Source organism: Diabrotica undecimpunctata, chromosome 2, assembly GCF_040954645.1.
Source record: "Diabrotica undecimpunctata isolate CICGRU chromosome 2, icDiaUnde3, whole genome shotgun sequence".
Taxonomy (NCBI): Eukaryota; Metazoa; Arthropoda; class Insecta; order Coleoptera; family Chrysomelidae; genus Diabrotica; species Diabrotica undecimpunctata.
Genome location: NC_092804.1, coordinates 174,113,299 through 174,139,499, shown reverse-complemented (window position 1 = coordinate 174,139,499; position 26,201 = coordinate 174,113,299). Strand labels below are relative to the sequence as shown.

Below are 26,201 nucleotides of genomic sequence, written 5' to 3'. Positions count from 1 at the left end.
GGGGTTTCATCGCTAGACCAAACCACAGTGGGCTCAACGAGTCTCCTTGAAATAGGCCCCGGTTGATTGCAATATTTTCAGTTTCGATATTTACATAAAATATTTGTATTTACATAAAATATTTACATAAAATAGGCTTGTTGTTATTTTATTATTAAGGAATAAAACAAACGATTTAACAATGCTCGATATCTATCAATATATAGAGGATTAAATCTATGATTATCTGGTCTATACACTCAATTTTTCCCTTTTTAGAAGATTAAAAATTTTCTTATCTGTAAATATTACCCTGTTCCAAAAATTTTGATTTTGTAGCTGATGTTTTAAAGCAAATATAAGTCTTGATTGCTTCTGTTGTGGTGTAAGAGCTTGTTTTTTTTTTCTGCAGTTCGGTACCTAAGACCCGATGCCAATTGTTGTCTTTCTTTCCGGAAACTGTGATAGTCCTTGCAGTTTTCGCATCTTCAAAAGGATTCTCTTCCAATCTCTCCAAAAGCATACGATCTACATAAGCAGTACATATTTTTGGTCTTCCAGAACCTTTCTTTCTTTCAAGATTTTCTTGTTCTCTCCATCTTTTATAATAATTTCTCCTTTTTTAAAATCTTCTCTTCATAAAAGTTATCCAAAATGGATTTATAAATTTTTCAAAACGTTTTTCATCCGAGATCATTTCAAAAAGCGCTTAATTTGCAGTAATTTATAAATGTTAATTTTTTTTATTTTAACTTACATTAACTTTTTTTGCATAATGACATGTAGTATAACTATTGAGAGGTGTGGGATTTAATGAGTAATTAAAGTGTGCTAAATTTCAAACGCATCGACTACATAGCTTTTAATAAGTTATTCGATTGGTTTATCCCGGAGAGCGATCATTTAAACAACTGTGCTTACCCAAACACTCACCACAGAGGTATTTTGTAAATCGCAATCGATTATGTGAGGCTATAATGGAAGTGGCAGTTGTAATCAAAAATTGCTCGTATCAAAGATCGATAAAACATTAAGCTAATGTTGGGATACGCACCCCAGTTTGTTTTACAGAAACCCTTAGGAACCCGTTTTTAATTGGAAATGTGAATTGACCGCCATTTATATCTCCTCCTGGAATTCTATGTTTTCTAGACCAAAAAGCTAAAATACTCTAATTAGAGTTCTACAATTCTTAGTATTTAGGTCATCATTATGTGTCTCTAAGAATTTAAAAATGTGTTGGGTTGTTCAAAGTATCTGAAAGACGTATTACAAGAATCTCGGTATGGGGAGTGTTAGTGGGGTCTGAGTTATCACCATAAGATAGCAGCATCCAGCTTGGTTTAAACTATAGATTACTGAATGTAGGTTATTTATGTATCTTTGAATCCATCTCCACTATTTTGTCCAGAATTATTTGTTTGTGTTTGAATTTTCCATTAATTTTATACTACCAATAACGTATACCTAAGCACTTGGAACTAATGATATTTGCGGTAGTTCTTGCATGTTGTCGTTGATTCGCAATCTACACACTCTTTAATCTTTGTCGTCTTTAGTCTTTGTCATTACACAAATAACTTCGAACGTTTCACATTCGCAAAAAAAAACAGGTAAGACTGAGCTCAAGTGGAGGTGAAACTACTGATTAAAAACGAAAGAATTATGAAACAAGCGAAAAACCTTGTATTAAGGAAGCTAAACAACGACTATCTGAAAACATCTTATAGTTTTTATCCAAAAGTTTTTAACAGGAATTTGGAAAATCCTAACAGATAGTAAACAAATTTCAATTCTATTTTGTCGAAAGACTGAATTAATGTTTATTGCTTTATTTACAAAATCCGAAATCTCTTTGTCTACACTGAGTAGATAAATAGCCAGGGCGTAACGGTTTTCACGTTGGAGAAATTAATATTCAAAATTTGTACAGTTGTACAATTCTTAGAACTGCTTTTATACAAGCACATACTATATCTTTGTATTTCTTTTGCAGGTGTTAGACCTTCAAGGTCTGAACCATGGGGTGTTTCGGTAGTAAGGACAAATTGTCCAAGGAGGACATGGATTTTCTTAAATCGCACACTAGATATGACGAGAGCACAATTAAAGAATGGTATAAAGGCTTTAAGGTAAGATTTTTAATACTCGTACATAATTATATTTACAACTCAATTAATGTTAAGGTTTTTTATAGTAATTGTAATGTTTCTGGAATTTTGGACATCCATCTAATTTTAGATGTTTTAAGATTAAAACGTTTTAAATTAAATTGACACTATATTTGAAACATAGTATAAAGAAATGTTTTTAACGCAACAAATCGTTTATTTGAAAATATTGGACACAATATACAAAAACAAATTAAAGTTACTAACTAGGTAAACATTGTTGGCGTAAATAACATTTCAGTTGATGCATTTTATCGCTTTTATCGAATAAAGCACTTGCGTATACATTGAAACGGGCACTGTCAATTATAAGATTTTTTTACATCATATATATCGTACACATTTGTATACATTTACGTTTTAGCTTTTGCTATTGCTACTTCCATTCCCTTTTCGGAAAGTATTGTTAAGATCTGCCCTAATAATACTGCCCATATTTCTCCAAATTGTACTAGCACTTCCCGAGTAGATAGACCTTGTTTCTCATCTTTTAACATCCACGACTTGATTTTTTGTGATCCTTTCCGATATTTTGATTTAGTCTCGAACCATGCGTGATGGACATCGAAGTTTTTACTTCCTAACCTAATCTAACCTAAAACGGGTCCCTTGTGCCATCTCTATCATACGGACCAGGCCCATAAGAACCTAATCTTCGGCGTTTTTGGGCAAAGGGTGCTCTGGGATATCTGCTATAATCAAGAGGGGAATCAAATCTGAGCTCTTCCTGCTGTTCCGAACGTCTAATTCGTTACCCTTTAAGGGTAACTTCCTCATTTGGCTCGGTTGCATAACGACCGAACCCAGGATCTGCGACCTCTGATAGACCAGTGCTAGGCACTTCCAGAGGTCATGTGAGGTTTCCTCCTCCTCATTACAAAGACGACACCGTGGGCCATCCGTCAATCCAAGCAGATGACGGCGTTGAGTCTATACTATGTGAAGCCTAGCCTGTATCATTCTCCAGAACTGGCTCAGGACTCCTGAAACCTCCGCAGAAGAAGCTTTTTGGGACTACCACGACCAGTACTAAAGGTCACAATCACAGGTTTGGGTCCCACTGGCAAAGTGAGTGAGCCTTGTCTTGCTAGGAAGTCAGTCCGTTCGTTCCCCTACACGCCTGTGTTTCCCGGTACCGATACCAAGGGTCAGTACAACATCAGCAAGTACTCCCTTGCATTCAAGAAACAGCTTAAAGCTGACTTTGGGCGCTCCCATTGACTGTCAGAGCAGATAGAGATGGTCCTGCCTAAGCAAGCCCTATCTATTATCTCCTGAGCACATACCAGGATAGCAAAGATCTCGGATTGTAAGCCTGATAGATGGGAGACGAGAGCCTGACCAGATTGAAATCCGATTCCGCTCTCATATACTGTCAGAAACATACAACATAAAAATTATGCCAACTCATTATTAACAGCTAAAACAAACTTACTGCTACTCTATTACTCGCGATTTATATGGGTAAATTATGTATAAAATATTCCAACCATCGACCTATAAGTTTTATTAGCTTGGGTTTACAGTTTACTTTAATTGCTATCGACACTGACTTCATTTCACCCCGTTAGAGGTCGCTATTAGCATGTATGGTCATCTGTATGGCTAGCATTGGTTCAGTTCAGTCCTCTCACAAAGTTTTCCTGATGAAACTTAAAAGTTAAAACACGTGCAGAAGAACGTTGAGAGACTCGAATTGTATCGAAGTGGAACCATCTCTATTTATTTTGATTTACTGTTCAGTTACAATGAATGTTGGCTATGAAGTGTGCTCGGTTGTGTTTCCAGCCCGACTTTCCAGTTGAAGTCAAAAATTAACCAGCATAATCATAAAATTGATTACTGGATTTCACAGTTGGCACTCGTCTTAAATTTCTTTTAAGTATCTCTTGTAAAATGAACCTCAAATTCTAAAACAGTTGGAAACCGTTTCTATAATACAATTTCTTTATTAACCTAACTTTAAGTTTGAAAAAAGTTAGCTAAGAAAGTTCGATTTTTAGTTTGTCGTAGCCTAGTATTGATTAACTGACCTCAAACATGAAAAGGTTCCTCATTTTTATCTCGAAATCAAACTAATTTGACCATTAACATGCTAATCCTGTTCTACAACTAGCAATTAAATAACAATATGGGGCGTAATTCGTTTTTGCGTTAACTACTTATGTGATATTGTACTTGTTATATGAAGAAACGTTCGTGCACAAGATAGGTAATGTAATAGCTGGTTTTAACGTATCTGCCATCGAATATTTAGTTTTTTGGTAAAAAAATAATAACAAACAATTAACTTGTCATAATTTGATTCAAAATTACAGGTTGTATGATTTAAGGAAAAAGTGTTGCTAAGATAAGAAAGTATTGATGAAAGGCATGGTTGATTGTTACCAGCAGGTATTAGGACAATTATGCCTGGGAAAATTTTGTATCTCAATAGCATTGTAAGCCATGCCCCCTTTGCATGCGCAGTAGCGACTTGAAAATATTTTGGGATAGAGAAGAGGGGAAGGTATTAAACCAAAAATCGTTTTCAAGATTGGGGACAAAGCGACGTTTAGGAAGACTGGACCAGGTACTCAAAAATTTTATTTATTGTCATTCAAACAGTGACCACAAGACTAATATATCGTTATCTTATTAATAAGAAATATGAAAATATTGGTAGGGGTTTAAAATTTCGTATCTAAATAGGCTTATCTCAAAGTCAATGTAAGAAAAAGAGATAGCAATGGCTGCTTTTTTAGATATAGAAGGGGCATTTAATAATGGTACTACCAGCTCTTTGATAGGGGCTATGAGTAGACGAGGGGCACCTGGAGTAATATGCAGAAGGATAAGGACGTCCCTGGAGTATAGGTCAGTGATATCCACTCTGGGTAAAGCAACCATCAAAGCAAAAACAGGTGGAGGCTGTCCACAAGGAGGAGTTCTGTCCCCTCTACTTTAGGCAACCTTGGTAGATGATCTCTTCAGAAACCTGCCCACAGAAGGCTTTTACTGTCTAGGATATGCTGACGATATAGCAATCGTTGTCAGAGGCAGGTTTGCCCAGGTGGTGTCTGAGAGAATGCAAGCAGTCCTAAATATAGTTGAAGACTGGTGTAAACAAGAGAGACTGATAGTCAATGCTCAGAAAACACAAATCGTTAACTTCGCCAAAAAACAACACTACAAGGCCTAACACAACCGGTGCTGGGAGGAACAGAGATTTTATTTGCCAAAGAAATACCTTGGGGTGTATTTTGATCATAGGCTTACATGGAATACTCACATTCTGAAAACCACACAGAACGCTACTATGTCCCTGGGCGAGGCTAGCATGCCTGTGTATTACGGGGGCTATAAAAACAACTCCTACAGCAACGTTGGAAGTCCTGCTGTATATACCACCACTTCATATCTGTATACAGGGCGAAACCACATCAGTGATACACAGATTAATCCATAGTCAGCGACATATAAGCCAGATGCATGGTGCTGACAACAGAAAGATAATCAAGGAGCTAATAGCCGATATTGTGATGGGGCAACCTATCGATGCCACAGCTGCGAGATATAGCTTTAACAATAAGTTCACAATTAATCATAAGATACCAGGCAGGGAAGACTGGAATGAAGGTGTACCCATACAAGCTGCTGCTACCTGGTACACGGATGGCTCAAAAACATCGGAGAGTGTGGGAGCTGTCATAGTAGGGACAAATCAAGGGATACATTTCCCGGTAAGTCTATCTAAGGATGTGACAGTTTTCCAGGCGGAAATAACTGCAATCCGTCACTGCGTGGAAGAAATAGAAAGGCAGGAGAGGACATTCCGTTCAGTTGCCATTTTCACAGATAGTCAGGCAGCGCTTAAGGCACTCAGTTCTATAGAGGTCAATTCTAAGCTAGTATGGGATTGTGTGTGTGACCTAAATAGACTAGGAGACCGTAGCAAGGTTACGGTAGCCTTGGTACCGGGGCACGAGGGTTAATAAGGGCAATGAAAAAGCAGATGAAATGGCCAAACAAGGTTCGTCGATGCCATTTATTGGACCGGAACCCTTCTGATGCGTTGCAAAGACTAACAAGAAAGTGGGTAGCTCACAAATTCTGGAATGGTGGAGGAATTTACTAGGACAAAGACAGGCGAAACAGCTCATTACAGAGCATTGGCCAAAATTGACTGCAAACCTAATAAGCAAAGACAGGAAAAGTCAAAGCCATAGTAGGTCTTCTAACAGGTCACTGTAAGCTGAATAGGCACTTGAAGCTGATGGGATTATCAGATGATTACCTATGCAGATTCTGTCACCTCGAAGAAGAAACATTCTATGTCAGTGTGACAGTCTGGCAAATATGCGGTTCTTTGCATTAAGGAGAAGAAAGTCCACCGGCAAATAGCTTCATGGAAGGTACAGTCTCGAAGCTATTAGACTTTTTAAAAAGGGTCAGGTTAGAGAATGTTATCTAGGACTAGGACCACAATAGATCTGAAAGGATCGCAGTGGAATAGGCCAAAAGGCCACCTCTCTAAATCTATCTATTTAAACATTGACCCCATGATTAATATATCGGTATCTTATTAATAAGAAGTATGCAAATATTTTTAGGGGTTAAAAATTTCGTCTCTGAGTAATAATATAGACAATTTATGCAGCAGCAGATATTATATTTGATAAGGGGATCGCTTTTTTAGTAAAGTAATATGTTTTGCAAAAGTTGCTCAACTGAATTGGGAAATAATTCGTTTGCAGATATTATACAAAAACTGTTTATCATCGTCACTCATTTTATCAATACTCTTTTAACTTTGTTATTACCCAAAGAAATTCTTTTGAGTATATCATTGCGTACATTAATTTGAGTGCAGGCTGATGTAGAACAGTTTTTAATACATCTTAAACAGCTGATAAAATCAGGTCTTCTCCGATCAGGTCTATTATGATTTCCTGATTTTTCTATGAGAAGTGATATTGTGACATTTATTTTTAATTTTTATTTACAGTCTTCTAACAATTATTTTAATTTATTTTAGTGTTTTAACACTAAAAACATAATTAATTTATAACATTTTATTTACCTCATAACAGAAAATGCCTAGGGAATGGAATGGAAGCGTTATGATATCCACAGATAAGAAGGGAGATAAAGAACAATTTCGAAACAATAGAGGCATATCGTTTATTGGCACAACATATAAAGTTCGATCAATTATCTTGCTATAGAGGCTCACTCTATATTCGGAAGAAATTCTAGGCCACTACCAATGCGGATTTCATGTTGGGAGGTCAACAAGAGATCAAAGATTTACGATCCGACAAATATTAGAAAAAAAACCGAGTTGCGCACCAAGTTTTCGTAGATTTCCAGCAAGCCTATTCTTCTTCTTCTTCTTCTTCCATCTTGTATGCAGGTTTTAAAGCCTGTTTCTTCTTCAATATTAACCTCCTAAATTGTTTAAATTATCGCACCATCTTTTTCTTGGTCTACCAATACTTCTTCGTCCATTTGGTGACTTATCTCGTGCTATTCGTACTATCCTATCCTCTATTCTACTAATGTGTTCGTTCCACTCCTATTACCGTTTTGTCACCCAAGAAAATCAGTGGAGCTAACTCAAATGTGCGTGACAGACTCATATGCACAGGTAAAGATAGGAAATCAGGACTTAGACAAAGAGCCCCCCCCCCTTATCACAGTTGCTGTTAAAGTTGGCTTGCTTTTAGAATTTTCATCTCATTCTTTTTTCAAAACTTTTGTTATTCCATCCATCTTCTTCTCATTGCGCCGTCTCCTTTAGAAGGTTGGCGATCCAAATGGCAATTGTAGTTTTGGAAACTGCTGCGCGAAAGATCTCTGCAGATGAGCGGTCGAACCATCTCCTCAGGTCTTTCAGCCACGAGTTCTGGCGTCTTCCTACTGATCTTTTGCCCTGTACTTTTCCTTCCAGTATAACTTGAAGTAATTCATATCTTTCGCCTCTCAGCACATGACCCAAGTATTGCATTTTCCTCTCTTTGATTATTCTTAGTAATTCTTTTTGTTTACACATGCGACGAAGTACCTCAACATTAGTAACTCTTTGTACCCATGGAATCCTCAACATTCGTCTGTATATATACATCTTCCATCCATATAGAAACCAAAACAATTGTTGTGTAGTTGTTATAGCAACTATCTTGATAAATTCCCCTTTTCCTGGTCTATTTAGATGACAATTTTATTTTAGTTTTTATTTATCTGTCTTAAAACTTATATTAACTCTTCTACAACGTGTTAAAAACAACACCAATTCAACGCTTACAAACAGAAAAAAATACCCGTACCCCTAAACCCTAATATCGTATTCAGGTCTTGAAATATGGTAATACATATTTGCATAATTTGACTTTCAAGTTTTTGCTCGTATATATTCACGTATAGAACGGCTGTAATTCTTATTTGTAAGACCTGGCGTGTATATGTCAAGTTGTGCAATAAAATTATATCACACTTAGATTTGGAACTTGGTGTGAATATTAAGTAAAAATAAAAAGGAAATTAACTGGATGGTTGCACGCTTGGCAATTTTACAAGTTATTTTTCATACAAGTTACCTAACGCTTACAATGTGGTTTTACTTGGTGGAAAAAAACTAAAGATGAATGATGTTTTTGATTTTATGTACTATCGATACTAACAGTCAACTAGAGACTTGGCATAATACTTCTGTAATAACTTAAAATCTGGAATGAACTAGCAATTCGAATAAACTAAGGCAGTTAATTATTGTTTACAAAAATTCGCATACAGCTAAAAATTGTTTCGGGACACCAATCTACATGTAAAAATTCCTCATCCATCCCACTTCTGCAAAAAAAGTTATTCAAGCAACAATGGTCGCAAGTATGTGCTTTATTCGTCTTCAGCCAAACCATAAGTTTTATCAATAATAAACTGAGAGGCATAATCCCGTTTCTATGAGCTGTATGGTTTTAAAGACTATCAGTAGGGTGCTAACCTGGCTGTAGACCCCCTCCACCCCATCCGGGCTTGGGACAAGCAACAGTTCTGTTGAGCTACTCGATCAGAGTAGTAGATAAGTTCGGAAAATACTTGAAAAACTAAAAAACAGAAAAGCAGCAGGTAAAGACGGGATACCAAACGAATTACTGAAATATTGTGGATCAGCAATGACAGAACAATTAACAACATTAATTAATAAAATTATAAAACACAATAAAATACCGGAAGAATGGAGAACGAGCGAACTAATTCTACTATTTAAAAAAGGAGATAAAAAACAGCCAGAAAACTACAGAGGTATAAACTTGTTAAATACTACGCTAAAACTTACAATTAAAATTTTACAAGTTCTAATAAATCAGAGGATAAGTTTAGCAGATGAGCAACAGGGTTTTCGTAGTGGACGATCATGTACAGATGCAATATTTGTTATAAAATCACTAGAGTCTAATAGACCAGCATTTTTGTGTCTGATTGTCCGAAAGAAAGTGTTTGACAGAGTAAGACTCAAAGATTTAATTCATCTTCTGTGTAATAGAGTTCCCCTAAATATTATAAAAACTATCGAAAACATCTACCAAAACAACAAAATGGAAGTCAGAATAGATGGACAACTTACAGAGCCTATATAAATAGGCAGCGGAATAAGACAAGGGGATTCGTTGAGCCCCATGCTCTTGAATTTGATCATGGATGAAATCATCAAAAGCGTTAACAAAGGAAGAGGGTACAGAATGGGAAACCAAGAAATAAAAATACTCTGTTACGCAGTCGACGCAATATTGATAGTCCAAGATGAAGATAGTCTGCAAAGACTGGTCCACACATTTAACATAAGAGCAAAATAATTTAATATGACAATCTCATCTCAGAAAACTAAAACAGTAGTAGTCAACAAAGAACCAACCAGATGTAAAATAGAAATTGATGGTATCAGTATTCAACAAGTAATGGAAATAAAATTCCTGAGAATTACACTGTTTACTTATGGAGACCTGGACAAAGAAGTGAGAGATCAAGTACAAAAAGCAAATAGAGTGGCAGTATGCCTTAATAACACTATATGATGAAACATACACATTAACACTGAGATGAAATCAAGAATTTATAAAGCCAGTGTAAGACCAATAGTGACATATGCCTTAGAAACAAGATCCGACACAGCCACAACGCAAAGGCTACTGGAATCGACAGAGATGAGAGTACTGAGAAGAATTACAGGAAATACGCTGAGATATCGAAAGAGAAGTGAAGACATTAGAAGAAAATATAACGTACAGTGTATAAATGAATGGACACAAAATAGAAAAAAAGAATGGAATAACCACATAAGCAGAATGGAGGAGACCTGTGTCGTCAAAAGAGCAAGAGATAAGTCACCAATCTGCAGAAGTATTGTACGACCACGCAAAAGATGGAGTGACAACCTTCCATAGAGGTACTAATCTGCCAATAAACTAGCAGAATTGCTTATAAAGAGGAAGAAGGAGAAGAAACTGAGTGAGTGAAGAGCAAAAATATATCAGACAAAAATTGTAGATCATGCAATTATACTTTTTCTCCTAAGAGTCTCTGTTTCGGAGATATACTGATTAAAAAAGATTATCCAAACACTTAAAAAGCTGTAGAACTTTCTTCGAAGTGAAATCTTCTTAGTTCGATGAGGTTTTTACATAAAGAAAGGTGAGAAATAAAATGCAGAGGTTTCTTGAAAAGGCTACTCAGCCAAATAGGTCGTGATCAACCAAGCAAGCAATTTAAGTAAACCCAGCCTGTGAGATATCTTCTTCTTCTTCTTCTTCTTCGCGTGCCATATCAGAATTATCCGACGTTGGCGATCACCATTGCGAAGGCTTCTCGATCTTCTGCAATATGGAATAATTGTCCTGCATTTGATATCATAGTCCATTCACGAATGTTTTTTAACCAAGAAACTTATTTTCTTCCTACACCTCTACGGCCCTCTATTTTGCCTTTAAGGATCAGTTGTAATATTTGATATCGACTTTCCCTTACTATATGTCCCAGATAAGATATTTTTCGATTTTTAACAGTCTTTAGCAGTTCTCTATCTTTGTTGACGCTCCTTAGTACTTCTTCATTAGTTGAGACATGTTCACCCCTGAGAATTAAGTTCGGGTGTAACAATTTATTGGAGCGAGGTGTATTAACTCGAGTTAAAAACAGGAGTCACTCCACCGTGATCCAATGTGGCAGACCATCCCTTTCCCCCTATAGCACTCTGATGCGCGATAGAGGCACAACTGTCAGCCAAATGCTCTTCATGTGGTAGTCCTGGGTAATAGAACTCCAACATGGTTCCCTCACCCATTCAAATTCAGGATAGCGTGACGCGCTTTGTTCCTGATATCCTCTAGTGACTTATCCGCGAATCTAAAATTGCTTGCTTGGGCCCCAAGTCTTCGCTCCGGACTACTAGTCCGGAGTATTGTTGCTCAAGTGTTTGGGCCCTATTTGCCCGGGCTTTTTGTTTTTGTTTTTTTTTTTTATAAATTTTTTGGTTGGCTTTCGCCGGATTTTTATGTTTTTTTAAGTTTTTTTGTTGGCCTAGGCCGTTTTTTAAGATTTTTTATTATTTTTATTGTAAGTTGTCTTTGTGAGGGTCCTATTGTTGTTGATTGGTCTTCACCCCTTGGGGCCCACACAGCGCGGCAATTAGCAGTGTTTGTCGACTTGCAGAGATACGAATTATCCTCTATTCATATTTGTTTTTCTCTCTAGGGTTTTTGTTTTTCTCTCTAGTGATTTTGTTTGTTTGATTACTTGTTTTGATTTTCTCTCCCGTGTTTGTTTTGTTTTCCTCTCACTACTTTTTATTTGGTTTGTCTTCGCTTTTCCTTGGTTCCTTAATTTATTCCACCATTTGTTGTTTAGGCCTCTTATGTTTTCAATGGTGGAAAGCGTCATATCTCATGATCTCTCACAGTATGGGACAGGGCTGGTTTTCTGGTTCTGCGAATTTAATCCTGGCTCTTACCTTCATTATTTCCATCAACCTGATCTGTTGTAGATCCCTGTATATGAAGCGTTCTGCTAAATATATGGGAATGTTGATAGCCTCTCTTAAGCAGCTGTTGTGAACTGCTTGAATCCTCTTCTTTGTAATTTTACAGGTGTGTCCCCATGCGAGAGATGCTTATGTAAGTATCGGCAGAATGATACTGTTTATTAATCTCATCTTGGTTTTTATCCTTAGTTTACTTTTTCTACCTGTGAGTCCTCTAATGGATACTTTAGCCATGTTGGCTTTTTGCACTATGGCGTCTACGTGCTTTTTAAATGTACTTTATCCATGATGACTCCCAGATATTTGGCCTCGCTTTTGCACTTAATGGGATTGTTCTGTACAGTAAGTTGTTCTTCTAGCTCTAGAGCAACAGGTACAGCAAGAGAAAATCGTATAAAAAATGTCCTTTATTACCTTCTACTGTCATGAAAAAGAAAAGTCCTGGATATTTCGAATATCGCTTTGACAAAAAAAGTTTACCACTTTTTGTAAAATGGAAGGACAACACTGTGCTCACAATGGCATCAAATTACGATAGTATTGAATCAGTTTCAAAAGTGAAACGTTGGTGTGCTGCTGCCACAGGAAAAATTGACTTCTCTTTCAAAATTTCACAAATTGTAACCAGTAAAATAGTTGTCAAAAATACTTCGTGGTCATTATCCACATCAACGACATCAAGCATTTTTAAAATAACTTGTGATCCTGAAGGCAACGTCGAGACTTTCGGTTTATCTACTGATGCTCACAATATGTGACAAAATTCTAGCAGTAACCAGTTAAACTACAAAGCATCCACTCCTTTTACGCAAATCTTACTGGTATTTCCCTTTTAAACCGTTTACAAGAGTGATGTCCAAAATACTTTATCATCCCTTCATTAATGTAGGCCAAATGTAGGTAGGTTTTTTAATTTCTTGGAAACGAGTTCCTTGAAATTGCATTAGTCACCTGAAGAGGGAAACCTGAAGATCCTCATCTATATTATCCAGTAAAAAGTAAAATAGCCAGAAATATATTTATCTCTTCCCGCGTTACATAAAATTGATGAGTGTTATTTTGAGCGGCATATAAATTTGTCTGCTCTGTAATATATTCAATAATTTTTCAAATAGTTCGATAGGAGATTTACCTCGGAGATTTGTTCTTTCATATCATCCAGACGACCCTTGTAACCTGTTATAGATGTCATACTAATACCTATCAGTAATTACTTCCGTCCAGTCAGACTCTTTGGTTTTATTTTGACCCTTCAGTAAATTTTCTCTTCTAATGGCAAAGAGAAGATTGTCTTCGTCGTTGTCAGAGTGATCACTCATGTAATGAACCTCTATTTCTCCGGAAACATCATTCAGAAAGCTTTGGGTTTGAAGATCATCCTCGTATATCCTCATACACAGTGTGTCCATAAAGTATGGAATAAATTCGATATTTCCTAAATGAAAAGCCTTTTTAAAAAAATCTAAAACACGTCGATTTTTAAATTTAATGTTCTACATTATACAATAAAATTTCATTATACAAGGTGATACACATTACAGTGATGACGTCATCGGCTCTTTTTTTTAAATGTAACACCCTGTATTTTAGAACATTTTTAGATCGATAAAAATGAGCTGATTTCAAAAAAGTATAATACTTGGGTCTAATGGATATAATTTGAAAGATATGCGCTTAGAAAATAAATTATTTATTATCAATTGCAAAAAAGTAGCCTACTTCTAGTTTTTGGTAAACTGTAATTTTTAGTAACGTTCAATAACAATTAAGTAGTACAATAATTGTATTAATTCGTGAATGTTCTGTATTATTGCTTAGAATTAATTTTAAGTAGAAATGAATTTGAGTGTAAAGCAAAAAATTGAAATACTCATGATGATTTGGTATGGAGACAAATCGCGAACTCAGATGGAAGTGTGTAATTTATTTAATGATAAATATCCAGAAATACCCATCACGCAGTCAACAGTAAGTAAGATTGAAAAGAAATTTCGAGAAACTGGTACGGTTGAAAATGATTATTAGATGTTCTACTTGCTTTTGAAGAAAATGCGCAGACTTCTGCTCGTAAGGTTAGTAGTGATCTCGATGTTTGCAAAACAACGGTACACAAAGTACGTAAAAGTAAGTAAAATGCACAGTTGTACAGGAATTAAAGGATGATCCAGATAAAAGAATACAATTTTGCGAAATAATGATGGATAACAGCCACCGAAACCCTCTCTTGGTTCAAAATATTATTTTTTCTGATGAGGCTACATTCAAATTAAATGGCGAGGTCAACCATCAGAATTGTAGATACTGGGCAAAAGAAAACTCCAACTGGATGCGGGAACATCATACACAATACCCACAAAAGGTAAACGTATGGGCTGGCATTGTAAGAAATAAAATCATTGGAACCTACTATTTCGAAGGTAATATAAACGGGCCAGCATACCTTCAGTTTTTAAGTGGGTATCTCGTACCTACTTTAGTTAATTTATTCCCCAGTACAATTAATCTTGGAGGTTTTGATAAAAGTTTATGGTTTCAACAGGATGGTGTGTCTCCGCATTATGCTTTAGATGTTCGAAGGTACCTAAACGAAATTTTTCCGAACAGGTAGATTGGAAGACGTGGACATATTGAATGGCCAGCGAGGTCGCCAGACCTCAATCCTTTGGATTATTTTATGTGGGGTCATTTAAAGAATGTTGTTTATAAAACGAAAAGTGCATATATTGGAGATTTAAAAACAAGAATTCGTAAATAAATAAACAATATTTCTCAAGAAAGCATCAACAAGGTTCTACAAGAATTTGTACAACGTTTGGATTACTGTCAAATACAACAAAGGCTACATTTAATTTTCTAAGCTTACATGCGTCTAGAGCGTTTATGAGTGGAACTCGCTAAGTCATCTGAAGCTAAAGCGAGTGTTTTATAACGTTTTGCATAAAATCCAATGGGACTCATGGGCGGTAATTTATATCCCACACATGGGATTTTGTGTGTGAAAGTGAGTTACTAGCTGGAGTTTCGTTTTCTTATTCGAAGGATTTCTAAATGAAGACAATAGAAGAATCGTGATTCAGGAAACAGAGGACTCACAAATGAGTGACTCTTCTGAGTCAACAAAGAAAAATAGGAAGAAATGTATTGCACAATAATATTGTAGTTTTATATTGAACAATACTGTTTATTATACAATAATTTTTCAGTAATAATATAATTGCCGATATATTTCGAACACTACTGACCATCTAGGGGTCGTTTAACGCACTAAAATTACCTTATTTCCTTATAAATTCATGCAAGCCCGTGGCCTTTATTCGCGAATAATGGCGAACTAATGTTAAATCGACGTTCTGGGACAGACTTTCCCTAATTAAAGTAAAAGCGCTGAACGTGTACCTTATTAAGGCTTGTGGTTTATTTAAGGACGGTTTTCGCTCAAGCATAGATAACTGAGGCTGGAGATCTCCTTCTACGGGACGTTTAGGGAATCGCTCGCAAAGGCACAATTCTAATTTAATTTTAGACACTTTAGAAGGATATCGGGCTTTTAAAAGCGCCACCGTGGTATTGCCTCCTTTTTAGAGGTTCTTTATGGGTTTCTAACGACTTTGCGCAGTGTTGATATTAAATATTACTATTTTTTGTTTATGATGCAACAAAACGAGTAAGTACTTCTTATTCTGTAGAAGGTTATTTTTATTAACGGATTATAAAAAGTTATACAGGAAAATACAAAAATAAAAGAAAAGATTAATTAATATGGCATTTTTATTCATATTTATTAAAAACATTACCCTTATGATTTTTTTATTTATTTTCAACAATAAAAAAAATTCACTAAACCCTGGATATGCATTCACTTAGGTCAACATACGTTGATTTTTTCATAATTACGGTAAATCCAAACGTAGGTATGGAAAATGGCATCAAAACAATAATATTGTCAGTTAATGTCAAATGTATTTTGTAGTATTGTAAAGCTTTTTGTCGTTTGTGGATTGTACAATGGGTCGAGGTGAAGTTATCGATGAGAAAATTTGTTCAATCATTGTTAGATTTTTTAATTCTGGAAAATCCAATTCGGAAATCGCGAATATGTTGCAATTGTCACGCTATAGTGTAAGAAATATAGCCAAAAGATAAAAAAACTACAGGTTCGGTCATCACAAAACCTAGAAATGTACGAAAAACTAAAATAATCGATGCAGATCGAAGGGCATTAAGACGCATTATAGTGAAAAATCAAGCAAACAAGCAAATAATATGGAATTTTATAGAGTGACGTTATTGGAAGACACGTTTCTAGATCAACATGTCACCGAGAGGCCCACAAATTAGAATTTGGTGCTTACAAAATAAGTTTTATAATTGAAAAAATTAGTACGAATTGGTTTTAATAAATTTCAATTCATTTTAGGCTAAGGAAAAGCGACTTTTAACATTACAACAAAGAAAAATAGACTAATATGGTCAAAAAAGCATAAAGATTGGACTCAGTCGCAATGGGATTCAATATAATGGAGTGCTGAGTCCAGATTTGAAGTGTGTGTTGGACACAGTAGGAGTCGCGTCATTCGCAGGAAAAATGAAACTTTCCATCCCGACTGTCTAAAGAGAAAAGATCTGCATCTGTCATGATCTGGGGCAGCATGTCGTCTAAATATGTGGGAAAGTTACATTTTATCGATGGGATTGTAAACACGGACAAATATTTGAATATATTAGAGGAATCTATTTTACCGATTATGGAACACCGTTTAAGGTCAGCGGAAGATTTTATCTTCCAACAGCACGGCACAGGTTGTCATACCTCAAAAAAGAGTTTAAAATAGATTGTACCATGGCATACCATGAACAGTCCCGACTTATCCTCGATAGAGACTTTGTGGCGTAACTGAAAAAAACTTTGAGAAATCATCCTGCCAGGTCCGTCAACGAATTGAAGGAAAAATGACAAGAAATATGGGATTCGTTTACATTAGAATTTTGTCAGAACTTGGTAAAAATTATGCCTCGAAGAATTGTGGATGTCTTTGAAAATAAAGGGGATGTAACTCAGTGGTAAATTTTTACATTTTTTTTTGGTTAATATTACATTTTATGTGACGTCAGCGTTTTCCGTATCGCCGCCATCTTAATTTTTTTTACATGGCTACCTAGGTCGAGTGATGTATCATAGAAAAGCTTATTTTTCTATCTGTTTAGCAATACTGAAAAAGTACCATATTTTATTACTAATGTAATACACCATATTACTAATAAAATACAAGAAAAATTTCCAAAGACATAATACATGTAATTATTGAACAATTAATATTAATTTTAAAACGTAACAATTAAAATGAAAAAGTACGCATTTTTTTACACAAGGTGTTCTAAGTATTTACCATCTGTTTCTTCGCAATTATACAATCTATCTTGGAAGTTTCGAATAGAATCATTGATTATTACTGGAGAAAGTGCCTGCAAGATCCGATCCTGAGCATAGCTCCATAAAAGAAATCAAGTGGAGTCAAGTCCGAAGATCTTGCCGGCCATTAAACTTCGACTAATCCATCTCAGGGGGAAAACGGTATTCAAATATTGCCTTTTAACAATTTTATGATAGTGTGCAGACCTATTGAAACTACACTGTCATATTCGGAAAATATTTCAGGAATAATCTGATGCTGGAGAAGATTAAGGTATTTTACACCGGTAAGTGCGCCATGAATAAAAAACGGACCATTCAAATGGTTTTTTACTAAACCACTAAAATAATATTACACTAATGATAGACTTTTTAGTCAGAAAATGTTCTGTGATGTAGCCCGAAAGGATATTTTTAATTATATGCCTTTTAGAAAGGATTTTTAAATAAAACTTAGGTAATAAAGGGTTATACAGATAATAGCCAAATCGGGTTTATAAAAAAGTGTTACCGATATTGCTGTTACGCACACATGTGGTATTTATATATCTACGATTCCATTCGCGGATGTTTCTCGTACGGGGCAGCTGTCTTTAGCGGTTTTTACACACGTGTCTTGCGTTACTAACAGTACTAACACTAAGATCGAAGATATAGAGCATATTTGCGTCTATTGTCTATACGATTTAAAAGTCAAGAGGATTCGCGGTATTTTTCGGAGACACCATCAAGAAGAGAGCTGTGAAAACGTCCGTTGTCGTTGGACCAAGCTAGGAGAGAGAGAGTCTGTTGCTACTGGGAGTCAACAGTCCAAAGTTAGTTTATTATTTTCTAAGGTATGTCTGTATTTCTTGCGGGTGAGGTTAGAGTGGTAGTAGAAATTATTACTAAAGGTTGGCTAATGGTATTATTAATTAAGGTATATTGAAAATTAGACGGATTAATACAGCGAAAGATATGACATTGTTTTTGGCGTGTAAAAAATTGAACAATTTGTTAAAACAATTTAAAATAAGTATTTTTTTTTATACAATGTTGCTCTTTTGTTATTATTATTATTAGAACAGATTATGAAATGATAGGTAACTTAACTATCTATGTATTATAGTTATAGATATTATATTTTAAAAATAATTTTTTTTATTTAAACTCAAATCTATACGTGTTAATTTTTGTTGAATTATGCTTATTATTTTTACAATTACTATTCTTGTAAAGAACTTACTCTTACAAACATATTTTTAACAAATTAATTGTTATAAACTTTGTATAATTATAAGTAAAAACGGTAAAATTAAGTATGTAAATTGTAATATGTTAATTATATCTTCTTCTTCTTCTTCTAATGGCGCTACAACAAAATGTGAGTCTTGGCTTGCTTAACAATGTTCTTCCATTCTGCCCTGTAGGATACTTTCCTTCGCCACTCCCTGATGTTCATGGTTTTAAGATCCCTCTGTACATCATCTATCCATCTTTTACGGTGCCTTCCTCTTATTCTGTTTCCTTGGGGCTCCTTGGGGATTTTCATCAGTGGTTGAGAGGGTCACGTTTCACATCCATATGTGACCACTGGTCTAATTACTGTTTTGTAGATTCTAAGCTTAGACTCCCGATTCAGTAACTTACTTTTCATTAAGTCTTTGTATGCATAAAAGCACTTATTACCGCTAAGAATCCGTGCTTGTATTTCTTGACTGATGTTGTTGTCATTTATTATTGAGGCTAGGTAGGGAAATGTGGAGGCATATTTGTAGGTATGGTTGTGTACCTTCAGATTCTTATGTTAATTCGATTGTGTGCACTTAATATATTTTGTTGTGCTTTCATTTATATATAGATCAAACGTAGGAGTTTCTCGTTTCAGTTCTATAACTTTTTCACTTAATACCCTTTTGTTGCGGGTTATTATGGCTACATCATCCGCATATGCGCATATTTGCATTGATCTTGTATTAATACAGCTGTTTATATCCAGTTTTCTAACAACAGCTTCTAAAGTTAGATTAAAAAGTGTTGTTGATAAGGCATCACCTTGTCTAACTCCACTTTCAATATCAAAAGGCCTGCGTCATATCTCCATCTATTCTCACCATAGCTTTGGAACCCTTTGGAACCCTTACACCTGGAAGGTGTAAGTTTAACCAACTTATTGGGTATCCCTAACATAGATAGTTGCTTTAACATCTTTTGTCGATCTACTCCATCAAACGACTGTTTGAAATCGATATACAAGTTGTAAATAGGAGCACGCATGCGCTATTAAATCCCGTTATACCCACCCCTAATAAGATGCACGATTTAAGGTAGATAAAAGTCCTTATCATCGGTCCTCGAAACGTTCTCAAATAACATCGACTCTTCAGGTCTCTACAGTACAAGTCCATTATCATCCACCCTTCACACCGAAGGACAATATTGGATTGGTTTTCTGCGTCATCCCATTGCACAACAATACTTGTTCTAAGCAAGAAAATCGCCACAGCTACCCTTCACCTTTATTTTACTAAATAAAAACCAACAAATTCTGAAAGAAATCGACATTTTTATGATACGTCGAATCTACCTCCTGACCTGCTCGAAGCTTTTCGGCATACCCTCCAAGAGTCACTCAACGTAACACCGTCGCCATCTTTGAAGCGTTTACAACTTTCCACCCCGGCATTTACAAAATTAGTTCCTAAACTTCATCGAAATTTGGATCCCATTCCTTGTGGAAGCTCTTTCTTATCTCTCACATATTTTCCTGCCTAAGGGACTAAGTAACTACAGATGGGACGTCTAATCATACTGGATATAGAAAAACATTTCACGATGTCGCAATTTACACCAAAATTTAAAGCTCCGGCGAATTTGATGACAGTTTCTAGTTTAGAGCGCCATTGTGCAGTCTAATTACATTTCATAGGTTTCCAAGATGAAAAATAATCTCGATTATCGCACTTTATACACGAAAATCATATTTTTAGAGGTTTTTTGACGCCAGCAAAAACTAAATTGATTACACTGTTAAATATCACGAGGCTATAAATTACGGATTATTGCTGCTAGCATCCCCAGCGGCCGTAAAAACAGGGACCATCATCCCCATCTATCCCATAAAGCAGAACGGTTATGTTTTTAAGCATTAATGTGATGATTAAGCGACGATCGTTTTGTGCAAATAAAATTAAGTAGTTCTTGGTAACGCGCCAAGATATTAATATTGTAAAACTAGAATCTAGTTTGTGACACTACTAAAAAATTATAGTAATTATAGCACATGAACGTAAAAAATTGTAATGGAACCATAAATTTGCCAACGAAAAACATTAAATGCTTTGATTTGAAAGGTACTATTTAAAAAATAATATATTTTGACAACTGCCTAATATAATTTAATCTAACGGTTTGCAAAGCAGATACAAGATCGCAATTGTCAATGTAAATACATCTGCCGTCATCATATTCCAGTAATTTAATGTCACTGAATTCCTCTGAAAGTTTTTCTCGCTGAAAAGTATAGACGTATGCTATATAAGACTTAAAACGCTACCCCTGAAGTAATTCCATATTTGTAGATCCTGAAAAAGTTTGCCCATAATTTATCTATATGGTTGGAATCAGTAAAAAATTACTAAAATATATTGAGAAGACTGCTTTCTGCGTTAACCCAATATATCCCACTGGGCCCATTTGGGGACAGCAAACAAAATGTCACTGTAGCGCCTTCTATCGAGAAATAGCAAGAGTTCACTACGACAGAGTGTTAGTTTACATTGTTTTCTTCTTAACTTATAGCGCTGATGATTATCAGTTCGACCAACGCAACAGCAGGTACAACTTTGTAAATAAGGTCACGCCTTTGTCTGGAAGACCGATACATGCTTTTACTACAAGACAAATAAAATTAAGTATCGAAAGAAGTATCGTCATTTAGATGCTGCTTTACAAAATGTTGCTACAGCAAATTTTGAACATGAGACATTGTTATTATACCGCCCGATTGACCCACAGACCGATGAAGAGGACTTGGACGAAAATTATTTAGAAGATGTCGAAAATATATTTTCTAGAGACGTAGTCGGTGAAATCGAGTTGCAGCATATAAACAGCAGTGATGAAGAAGAAAGTGAGGACGAAGACAGCTTTCCACTGTCTGAAAGGTTAAACAACTTGAAATCAAAACGGACCAAAAAATAAGGATTAGTCAAAAATGGACTAATAATTTTGTTGACACTAGTATGCCAGCAACTTCCGGTTGGGCTGACCGTTGTGAAATTCTAAAAAATAAATTGGAAAACTGTAGTCTAGTTGAAATATTTGAAAAGTTGTTCGATGACGAAATTTTAGACCATTTGGTCCATCAAACAAATTTGTATTCATCACAAAAAAATAAACACGACTTCTTTGTTTCAAAAGCTGATCACAAATGTTTTGTGGCAATTTTATTCCTACAGGAGTATCATAAACTACCAAGTGAACGTAATTATTTAATGATGATCTCCAATGATGACTCCAAGATCTTGATGAAGATCTTGGAGTGCCTGTGGTCGCAAAAATTATGTCGAGGAACCGATTCCAGGAAATCAAAAGGTATATTCACTTAGTAGATAACGATAATCTAGATACTCAAGACAAAATGGTTAAATTGCGGCCACTAATGTCACTTTTAAATCAAAGATTTCAACAGTGAGACGTTTTACACGAAAACTTGTCAATCGACGAAGCCATGGTAAAGTTTTATGGTCGGCATTCCAGTAAACAATATTATAAAGGGAAAACCAATGCGCTTTGGTTATAATAACTGGATGCTGTGCAGTTCCACAGGATATTGTTATGCCTTTGACACTTGTGGTGCTAAAGGAAATCCTCAAGTTTACGATTTACCCTTAGGATCTCGGGTAGTTTTTGATCTTCTCAAAATTGTTGCAGTGCCTTCTGGTCATGTAATTTTTTTCGACAATTATTTGTAGACAGGTAGCCATAGTTTCAATGGTACAATAAGAGAAAACCGAACTCAAAAATGTCCGATGATAAAAGTACATATATTCAAAAAGAAACAGAGAGGTTCTTTTGAGCACTATTATGATAGTAAGTCAGCGCTTCTTTTTATTAGGTGGCAGGACAACAACACTGTCCCAATTGTTTCCAACTATGACAAACTGCAACCTATTAATAAGGTCAAGCGCTGGTCATCAGTACCCAAACAGAAAGTAGATGTGTAACAGCCACACATTTTCAGTATGTATAATGGGTGGAGTTGATTTACACGACCAGGCTGTAAACAAATATAGGATTTCTGTTAGAGATGAAAAATGGTAGTGGGTGCTGTTTAAAAACATGATCAACATGACTGTTGTCAATGCCTGGGAATTGTTGCAGTTAACAAATGACAATCCAATCTCATTGTTAGAGTTTGTTCGAATTATAGTGCGCTCTTAATGAAAAATCGACAAAACCGAAAAACTGACCTGCTGCGCAATTACCACCAACTGTACGACGTCAAGAGGGAGGTCATTTAAAAAAAAAATAGATCAACAACGACGGTGTATCCAGTGTCACAAAAAAGCTAGGTGGAGTTGCTCAAAATTTATTGAAAAAATCTCTATTTAGTTTGCTGTAGGTACTGATTGATTTTTGATTAGTTTTAACCATCACTTTATTTTACTTTGTACTTAAAAATATTAAATAACAAGTAATCTAAACTAATTTTTTTAACACTTTATCCCATTGTCCCCATATGGGGACACATTCTCTATTCCCCGTATATCGAAAGACCCATTTAACAAAATACTAAATAAAAAAGTTTTTAATTTTAAATTAAATTGCTCAATTCTTAAAATTTGTTTTATTCTTTCAACGTACAGTAACGATCTAAAGCTCGACATTTCTTGCCTGTCTCGAAAAGTTTCCGGTTTTTCTGCTCAGGCTGCTCTGTGTCTTTACATTTAGAACATCCCATTTTTTTTCGTACAAGAACGCAAGGAATAGTAATCCAATAATATCTCGATTTAACAAGAACACAATGAAATTTCATGCACCTTCCTTCTGTTGCCTTCTCTTCTGAGCGACAAAGCTACGATTTCTAATTGAAGTTCCCTTTTCAAGCTGTCATCAGCGTCGGCATGTCTCGTTCGTCTCTGCGAGAGTGCTTTTGTTAGGAGAGACAAAAGGGCCTATTTCAGAATATATCTCTCGCCATTATATTTTCTCTCACAATAAATAACACAATTACCATGCGTCGCGCATTGAGAAAGGTGACAATGCAATGGCGTCCGTGAAATGCGATACGACGTTTAACTTGAAATGTAAACAGGGTTAAAAATGGCCCTGGTCGATTTTAGGTCTGTCCAATAGCAATATCAATAAAGCTCTTCGCTAAATTTATCGTTGCAGATCCTAGATAAAATTATTCTATCCCTGCCAGATGAATATGAATTTAAATACATTGTTATTTATGTAACAAGTTCTCAAAGTAAGCGATTAATATTGTCGACATACTGAGTGTAATAAACACTTTTTACACGAATTGCAAACAATGTTTTTTTAATCAAATAAAAGACAGATATCGAGCACAGTTTTTATTATTAAATCTTGCCCAAGTACTTTCGCTCATAGAGCATCTTCAGGGACATTTCGTCAAATTAGGCTATCCAACAATATATATATATATATATATATATATATATATATATATATATATATATATATATATATATATATATATATATTGAGATGATTGGTGTTTAAGGAAAATAATTTATAAATTATATACTAGATAATATTAGATATTAAAAGTATTTGGTTATTTTAATAAGTTATATACTAGAAAATTTTATAAAAATTTTTATGTGAGGGCATTTTTAAGAAATTAGCATGTAATAAGTGTAAAAAAAGTTTTATTTTAGTAATTATAATGTTGTAGATATATTTAAGTGAGCCATGTGACTAGGCAACCAAAAATACTCTTTAAAGCGACGTTTAAATAATAATTACGAATATAAAGTGGGGTTATAATAATATGTTGTTTAAAATGTGTAGTTTATTAAATTAGAGTGTTAAGTTACTGATTTAAGTGTATATTCTGATCTGAAAAGCCTAAATGTCAACAAAATTATTAATAGAAAAGAAAGGAATTCTCTAGAATACAGAATTTAACCTTTGTTTACGGAAGAACTTTCTCGAATATGATTATGTCTGTGGATCGAACATATACTTTTTCCAGAAAATTCATATAGGTAGGGAATAGAACAAATCGAACAGGATTTCTTACCAGATGGTTCTGGAAGATTTTAAAGGTATAAATACTCGGTGATTTGGATTCAAGATAGGCAATTTAGTATGAAAGTTAGTTAAAGTTAGCATGAAATAAGCCATTCAGTTAGTAAGAAGAAGTCAGATCAGTTACAGTTTAGTCAGAATTAGGAAGAAAGTATAAAGTATGTAATAATCGGTGATTTAGTATTAAAATTTGATAATATTGGAAAGTATATTAGAAGAATATTGGTTGGATATTGGAAGAAATTAAAAATTATATTATGATTGGAGATTAGTATAAATCAACTTATGATAATTATATGGTGATTGGATATTGGTATATTGAAAAGAAGAATTAATATAAATATATAATATATTTGGTGATTGGATAATGGTATATTGAAAAGAAGAATAAATATAAATGCTGTTTGCTGGTTTGCTTGGTGGTTTATAAATGTTGGTGAAGAAAAATATTTTAAATTGGTGGAAGCTGATAATTGGAAAAAGTAATTTCACAAAAACAAGGATAACCAAAGCTGAGAACAAAGACATTGAGTGGTGATTAGAATCTATATAGTGGAAAACAGTTCATTTAGGCATTCAGTGAAAGAAAGGTACAAAATTTTGTTAATATAATTTAGTTAGTGTCATAATTATTTCAATTTTAAAGATAGTTTGTTTAAATTTTACATTGTGTATATAATTTAATTAGTTTCATAAGAATTTCAATTTAAAGATAGTTTATTTTAAATTTTGCATTGGTTATGTTAGATATATATGTGTGTTTTATAATAGATATAATAAAGATAATTTAAAAATGTGCTTACAAACTAATTCTTTGAGAACCGCGATAAAAACCCTATATATTATATTATTAAAAATACTCATTGCTCATCATTCACAAACAATACATCATAACAATATATATATATATATATATATATATATATATATATATATATATATATATATATATATATATATATATAGAATGTCATAAACAATAAAAGATACATTGACAGAACACCACACAAGGTCAAACAGTTTAAAATTATTGAAAACGACGAAGATACATATTGGGTGGCATCCCAATTTGACGAAATGTCCCTGAAGATGCTGTAGGAGTGAAAGTACTTGGAAAATTTAATAATAAAAACTGTGCTCGATATCTGCCTTTTATTTGATTAATTTTTTTTATTTGATTAAAATTCATTTATTCGAGCATTCAGCTTTATATCACAATATTTTTTTAGTTTAAGGCTGAAATTAAAAAGTTAATAAGTAATGTAACTGGAACTTTACCTGCACTATAATTGTTATAAGTAAATTTATAATTCGAGCAGTTGTCAATATGAATAGTCAATTATTTTGTTGCAATTTTTTAATA

At 34.6% G+C, this 26,201-nt stretch overlaps 2 protein-coding genes across 4 annotated transcripts in view; both read left to right on the top strand.

Annotated features, from left to right (window-relative positions):
* Nca (neurocalcin homolog) overlaps positions 1 to 26,201 on the top strand; it is a 371,118-nt gene that overhangs the window by 183,994 nt on the left and 160,923 nt on the right. The gene's annotated exons all lie outside the window — the stretch shown is intronic.
* Positions 1 to 26,201, top strand: part of LOC140435242 (neuronal calcium sensor 2) — a 241,181-nt gene that overhangs the window by 122,055 nt on the left and 92,925 nt on the right. The window contains exon 2 of the mRNA XM_072524048.1: positions 1,976 to 2,111. Coding sequence (XP_072380149.1) covers positions 2,001 to 2,111 — 111 coding nt within the window. The 5' untranslated portion in view covers positions 1,976 to 2,000. The remainder of the gene's footprint in view (positions 1 to 1,975; positions 2,112 to 26,201) is intronic.